This window comes from Drosophila kikkawai, chromosome 3L, assembly GCF_030179895.1.
Source record: "Drosophila kikkawai strain 14028-0561.14 chromosome 3L, DkikHiC1v2, whole genome shotgun sequence".
NCBI classification, from domain to species: Eukaryota; Metazoa; Arthropoda; class Insecta; order Diptera; family Drosophilidae; genus Drosophila; species Drosophila kikkawai.
The window spans coordinates 17,278,685-17,286,463 of record NC_091730.1 but is presented as its reverse complement, the minus strand read 5'-3'; the positions used below and the strand labels follow the sequence as shown (position 1 = coordinate 17,286,463).

Below are 7,779 nucleotides of genomic sequence, written 5' to 3'. Positions count from 1 at the left end.
CACTCCTAAGCCTGGTCAATTGCGTTTCGGCCCTGTTGTCTGTCGACGTCTTGCAGCGGAAATGGAAAATGTTTGTGGCAATGACTTTGGTTTATTAGTTTATCAGGTTGTCCGTCCATTTGGTTAGTTCAATTACGTTTGTTCAACCGCAAAATTATATTGAAAATGTACTGGCAATGGGAATTTCTTTAAAATTAAAACTAGATTTAGTCTTTTAAATAATTGAGAAAGCTATACAAAAAATGATTTAAAAATACAGCTTCTTAAATGTGTAACAATGGATGTGGTTTATATTATTGTTAGCAATTTAGTATCCTATAAATGGTTTTATCTATGCCTCTAAATTTTAAAGAACTTCCCCCAAAAGATGTCCTATAAATCTTTAAAAAAAAATCCCATCTTCAGACTTTAACGACTGACATGCAATTTTCCATTGTGTAATACCTAATTTTTCACAAATATTCCTTTATTTTATTGCACAAATTTCGGTTTGCCCATTGAGGAAGGCAATGCTAAGTAGCCTTTCCCACTCCTCCCTTCCATTTTTTATGACCACAAACCAGAGTCAAAACAGAGCAAAACAACAGTGAAGGAAGCATTAAAAAAGCTAATTTAATTAAAAGAAAATGCAATGAAAAATGTCATTCAGACAGGGGACAACAGAAGGGAGTGTGGGCAAAAAGGACGACTGCTGCTGCTGCTGCTGCTGCATTGTCCTGTGCGTGCTGCCTGGCAATTTCGACGATTTTTTATGACACAACCGAACTGGTGAACTGCAGGCAAAAGTGCAACGGAGCCGATGACGAGAAGCAGAATTCTCCTTGGCGCGATTTTATGCACATTTATCATAATTTCACACGCAGCCAAGGATTCCAAAGGACGAAAATGGAATGAGTCGGTCTGGGTTGGGTTTGGTTTCTGTCGGTTTCGGTTGCACACATAAAAAATAATCGCAGGGCTGAAGGGGCGTGGAAATTGCATTTTGCCTTTTACGAGCAATGACATTTATGACAGTTTTCCTTCCTTCCGCAAAAAAAAAGAAGCAAGCGACAGGATATCGTGGAAGAAAAATGAAACGGAGAAATGAGAAAACAGTAACAATGATAACCCATTAAAACTATTCGTAAACACACACCTTTCCCAAGTGAAGTTGAAGGCATTAAACTCCTGCCAAGATGTATGCAGATCCTTTATCCTTTTCCACGACACAACAACAAAGTTGGACTGGCGTTATTAATATTAATGCGAGCTTAAGGTAAAAGGCAGTTAAATAAATAAATACAAATATGGCTTCTAAAATGTAGAAAAAGTAAATAAAAGACGAAGAAGATTTTCTCTATAAACTAAGCCTTAATAAAATAATATATTAAATTCATTAGATCTCATATTTTTCTAAGGAAGTTTCCTTATAAAAATCCTCCATGTAATAAAATAATTTTTTATTTACTTTCTTTACTAGGCTAAAATCTTCGAAGGTATTATCGGAGACACGTTTTCCGGTAATTGAAGTGTTTGTTGTAGTTCCAGTTCCTGTTGATGTTGTCGTCCCCGGCAGCTGCTCAGCTGGATGTCCTTTGTCCTTGGCGCTCATAATTCTACTTGTGACAAATCAACGCCCTCTTGTAGCTGACTTCCTGTGGGTTATGTGTAGTTTCTTATTTTTTTTTTTGGCTGCTCTTTGAGAGTCCTTGGCGCTCTCGCGTAGTCCTTGCTATTACTGTTTATCAAAAGTAATTTCGCTTTTTTATTTCCTTCGACTATTGCCAGCGATTTCCGCCGGCTTTCCGCTCCTCTCCGGCTCGTCAATAATTTCATCTCATTTCATTCTTTGTCATAAAAATGGTCAACATCCATTCCCCCGAAATGTAACATGGCAGCGAAATGTTGTTGCTGGAAGCATTTGATGCATGCAATATGCAGAAAGTTTCCTATTTCAATAAAAAGCAAGAAACGACGTCGAATTGTGGATATAAATCTATAAAAATCTCAGCATTTAATATCGTAAAAAAATATCATCCCTAAGGAGTTGGTCCAAGGAAAAAGGCGGGTAGGAAATAAAGTTTCTTTATTTTTCGGTTTCTGGTTTTAGTTGCTCTATCCCGGAGACAACAGCTGGCGTTGATGCAACATTGTCACAGGTCACAGAAAATTATTCAATAAATTTGTTCTATAAGATTCAATATACCTAAGAGAGTTTTATAATTTCACAGCTTTCTCATCACTTTTCTTTTGAACTCGAACCCATCTTCAAGCCAACAATGAACTTCAATTAGCACATACATAAAACCCAATTAACTTGGCTGACTCAAGTCAAAACCAAGATAAAACCAAGAAACTGAAACCAAGAAAATGCTTACCATTTTAGGGAAATTTATTTAAGGGTTGGTGGCTGCAGCGGGCTACTCATAAAGGTGACAATCAAACCGCAGATTTTATTAGCTGACATATTTATGAATATTATTAACATTTCGTTTGGCAAACATTAATGCGAACAAAAACAGGCAGAGAATGCCGACTGGGAAATGCGCAGAAATGGTTATGATTTTTTGCATTCGCCAGGATCCCGGGATTTCGGATTTCGGATTCCGGAATCCCGATCCTGAATGCGAATTTCCAAGGGTGCGCGCCTCCGTGGCTCATTAATTTTTATACGCGGTGCGTGTGTGTTGCATTGCAATAAAAACATATTTTATTAGTTGACGAAGAGCCGGAGACGGAGCCACCACCACTGCCCAGTCTCTCTGACGACTGCCTGTCGGCATAAATTCATTATTTATGGTGCAATCAATGGAGCTGCCGAGCGTATGTCAGGCCCATCAAACTCATCAGTTCGCATCGGAATCATCATCACCGTCATTTGCCAGGATGATCTGCGTCTGCCACATAGCGGAAGTTTGTTTATTTTATAGTTTCTGACGCCTGTCGTTTGCCGCCCGGAGGCGCGAAAATTTATCCTAGATTTTTGGGTATTTTAGTTAGCACTGGGGAGATCCTGGGAGATTTATAAATCAAAACTATATCAAATAGAAATCTTGAACTCATTTTGTATGAAGATTTTGGGATTTTAAGATAAAACTTAGTGTAGAGGATAATATTTTGCAGTTACAACTTTCTATAAATAATATTTATATAAAACTATTAATAATATTTATTATTTAAATAACCCTATAGTATTTATTCCTACCCAAAGCTATCCTAGGGTATTTTCCTATTCGATTTACAAAATCTCTCTGAATTTTCGCCAACAATTTGCGGCACGACGGGTTGTCCTTTTTGACAGTTATGTGTCTCCGAATCTTTTTGGCAAATTTGAATGCATCCTTTTTGGGAGGTGTGGGGTGTGTGTTTTGATAGAGGGTGTGGCCGGCCATAACTCTGTTTGACTCGGGATAATTTGCCTTTTGAGAACTATTAGGTCGTAATCTCGGGTTCAAGCTGCCAACAGAAAAACTAATTAAAATGTTCGACCCGCTTGATGAATGGCCTGGGACTTCCTATAAGCAGACATGTATCCTGTGATAGGGAATCCACCCTGTAATTAATGCGATTCGAGTGACTATGTTCCATCATCATCAAACATCATCTTGCGTGATTCGCTAAGAGTTTTTCTTTCAGCGCATATCCTGCCACTTTGTGGATGAGGCGGTCACGCATCGCCGTCTTGTCATAATTTTCTTATTTCGTTTTTCGTATAAAATTTCCTATTAAATATTCATGCGAATCTGGAGAATGTCAGTTTGGTTCTTCCTCTTAATGACATTTCAATAATTAATGTACTTTCCCTGCTTTCCTTTTTTTTCGGCGCGCTCGCTTCATTTCACTTCGCCTCGTTTCCTGGCTCGTGTGCGTGTCCTTTTGCCTGGACTTCTCGACTCCGGCTATCTGACTAGATGTCATCAATCAAAGTATATTTTTAAATGTTTCGGTTGCTCCCGCCTGTCGCGGCTTATAAATGATGTTTTTGTCGAGCACTTTTTCCCATTTTGATTACATTTTTTTCGGTGGGGGCGCTGCTTTTTTTGGATTGATATTTTTCCAGAGGTCGCATTTTGATAATTTTCGAGCCACTAATCCAATTTCCTCTTGTACAATTTTCCTCCATTTGCACAACTGTCATAATAGCCAAGGTGGAGGCTGAAGTTCGGTGGAGTTTTCCAATTGATTACACGACACCCACACGCGCACGCCTTTGGCTAATCCTTGGCCCAGGACCCTGGCTCTCATAATTCCCTAACAAGAACATTTCTACGTAGCTGCACAAAAAGTCCGAGCTAATGACATTAGGCTGCCTGCCATTAGTTCATGCCTGATTCGATTTTATTTCATTTTATTTCTTTGTCTGCTGGCAAAAAATAAATACAAGGTAAAGTAAATGGAAGAAGTAATACAATTTTGGGTTAGGTAGATTTATTCTTTGATGAAGTATATTAAAAATTTATTGGGGTTTGCCTACTAAAATATTCAGAAATAAATATTTAACACATAAATCATATAATGCGTTTTGTTTGGCCCTTTAAAATTCAAGAAATAAATTATTAAAATTTTTTTTTGTCTATTTAAATTGCTTGTCTAGGTTTTAATGGGTTCTCCAACTCAAAAATGCACAATCAATTATTATTTTTTATTTCTTTTAAAATAGTTTCGCAAAAGGGCAACCCAAATTCAACTCCAACCAATTTAATTTTCTCCTTTTGTTTGGGGATTTGCCTTTAGCTCCTTTTTTTTTGGGTCTTCATTTATTTCTGCACGAGCATCCGCCGATCGGTTCGATTGTCTTTCAGCCTTTTTGGGTCTGTTGCCTGTCTCTAGGCCATTCAAACTAATTCGTTTTTTCAAAAATAAAGAATATAAAGAAATAAAGAAAAGAAAAATAAAATTGGCCAACATGTCCGAGAATTAAATGGAAGTTAGATACGGATCAGTCAAGGTTAAGACCAAAAAAAAAAAGGATAACAAAATAAAACTGGGATACCTCTCTTGACCGAAATGAATTCTTGGAAATTTATGGATAAAGTTTTGTTTTGATTCGAGTTCACTTAACTCTAAGCGATCTCTGAGCCCCCTTACCCCCTTTCCGCGGCATTAGAAACACTTTCCGAACTAATTAGGGAACGAGAAGTTCTGCAAGAATTTCCTGGCAGGGATTAAATGCTTTCTGTCTGTGATTTTTACAGCTCTTTTCGCTTTTCGCTTACAAATCGCTCGACATTTGGCGCAGCTTCAGGATAATCATAAACTTGTGTTAATTATTTTTCATATGCCAAGCCAAACTTTTATCTGTTTAACGTTAATTAGTTTTGTTTGGCAAAGTGAAATTTCTGATTTCTTTTTGCGCGCGCGCTTTTCAAACTTTTATTAACTTTTTTTCGGGGCAATCAAAGTGAATTGAACTGCAGGATGTGCACGGATATGGCAGCTGCATAAGTGCAAAAGTTTAATTAAAAGTCCTGGTCGTGTTCGCGGCGCCGAGTCATATCCTTGGAGCTGATGACGAGACCCTCAAGGATTGCATATTGTGCTTCTGTGTTTTTTTTTCCTGCCAATTGGCTTGCTTGCAAAAATTAACTTAAAAATGCAAATTGTTTTGTTAGCACCTAATTTTTGGATATTATCGAGGGCGGGAAGTAAGATGGTGTTCCCCTACTTTTGGCAGAAAGTTTCTGCTTCGAAAAATCTTGGAAAATATTTTTGTATTTCTCTTTTTTGCATAATTGAATTTTCTTTGTGTGTTTGACTGTTGCCGCCGCTTGTCGAACAATGTGGAAAACTTTGGTTGCCAGAGCTCATTTTCCTTGAAGCTTAAGGATTCCTGGAATGTAGGAATTTATTCATGGGGGTAGAGTATTGAAGAGAGAGTTTATTTTATTTTTAAAAATTTCAGAGTCAAGGTATACTTTTTTTAATGGTTAGATCTTGAAGACTAGACGTAATATATTTACCAAGTGGTTTTATAATTGTATTGTTATATTGCTTTTAATTTTATTTATAATTTTTAAGATATAATTATGTATGTATTTACTTTAAACTTCAACTTAAAATGGTTCTAGAAACTTCGAGTTCCTTCTTTGGAGTGTAAATTAATCGTAACAATTAAAATAATAAGATAATAATACTATTGTAATACTTATGCTTTGATAAATTAAATGTTTTTAAATTTTTCCTTATAAATGTTCCGTCGGCAATCTCTTTTGGTAATAATCTTGTTCTGAAATAATTCTTAAAAACAAAAATCGAAGTCTGTTTCATTTTATGTGTGATTTATTTCATTTTTAAAACAATTTGTCACCTTAAAGTATATTTCCTTCCGTCATATCGGCATTAAATCAAAATATAGCCGTCGGAAATTGAAGGAGTATATTCTTGATTGATTTCTAGAAAATTCTTTTTTGCCGTCGGTATATAAAAAAATGTCAGAAATGTGGTTATTTCACCTTCATTTCCTTTGCGTCATCGTTCAAAATCTGAAAAATTGCCCCGCCATCAATAAATGAAAAATTCAACAGAGATTTATGTTTATAATTTTCGCATTATATTTTGTTTTTTTTTTTTATTGACTTTTTGTTTGACAAAAAATTGATGCAATTTTTAGCCAACTACGATTCATTTTTCATTCTTTCTGGGTTTTGCTCTCAGGAAAAACTTAGAAAAAAAGTCGCTTACAAAAGAACTTACACACTATTACAGTAGTAATTCATTTAAATAGGCTTTACATTTAAATTATAGCTAATGAAACTATTTTTTTTGAGGTCTTTAAAAAAGTACAAAAGTTTTGGGGACATTTTCAAAGAGATTTTTATAAAAGATTTTTGTAAAATATTTTTTTGTTTTTTGCAATTTTTGTAGATTTTTTCTTTCAATTAGTATTTTTGTAGAAACAAAACCATTATCACAATCGCTTTGATGAGTAAACTAAAGGTTGGGTGGGTTTGTGGTTGATTTAGAGTAGAAATCGAATGCCGTCGGCTGTTGCATGATGACTGATTTTCGGTTTTTTTGGGCTGGCTGATGCTTATTTCCTTTGTACTCTGGATTTTGGACTGGACTATAGTTCTCCGCTGTAGCTGTAGTTAGGGTTTACTCCTCCTCCTCACTGCGATGGCTTGCGATATTTTCCGGATTTTCTGCCCGACTTGGGCAGGCACTGGCTGAACTGCTGCAGCGTTTCCAGGACAATGGTGGCCAGGAATCGCCACTGGGACTCCCGCATACGCAGGATTTGCCGCTCCTCCTGCTCCGCCTTCCGCAGCAAAGTCGCCTGATCGGGTATGAAGAATGCCACTGCCATTGTTGTTGTATTTTTCTTAACTCCGATGCTTTGTTTTATGTATTTTATTTCAAAGTTGGAATTGCACAAGATGACTCAATGACTTTCTCTTCGGCACAATGAGTGTTTATCAAGTTTTGTGTAGTTCTTTGTTGTTGTCTCGCACACGTATTTCTTTCGTATTTTTGAGTTCGTTCACTTTGTTCTTGGGGTTTCTCTTTTTTGAATAATTTTATATCTTTCGAGCTGCCTTCGCCTCGCTGGGTAATTTCCAACTGAATATATTGAGTGCTGCTCGCTGGCTATTTATACCCGGGCTCTCCCTGGCCTCGGTTCGCTCTTCTGCCCGGTGGTTGCTGCTCTCGTGCTCTCTGTAGAGACTCTCTGGCCGAGGTTTTTTTGTTTTGGTATTTTTGTTGACATCGCCTCATTCGCAGCTCCCAAAAAAAAAAAAGGTTAAAATTTGTGGTGGGCGGGAGGCGGGGCCACCTTGCGCCTGTTGCCAAGCGTGCTTG

The 7,779-nt window shown here is 37.0% G+C and overlaps 1 protein-coding gene across 1 annotated transcript; it reads right to left on the bottom strand.

Moving 5' to 3' along the window:
• Positions 1 to 6,534: 6,534 nt before the first annotated feature.
• Positions 6,535 to 7,529, bottom strand: rpr (reaper). The gene has a single exon (XM_017175428.3). It carries the CDS (start codon positions 7,283 to 7,285, stop codon positions 7,088 to 7,090), a length of 198 nt encoding a protein of 65 aa, XP_017030917.1. The 5' UTR covers positions 7,286 to 7,529; the 3' UTR covers positions 6,535 to 7,087.
• Between the last annotated feature and the right edge of the window lie 250 nt (positions 7,530 to 7,779).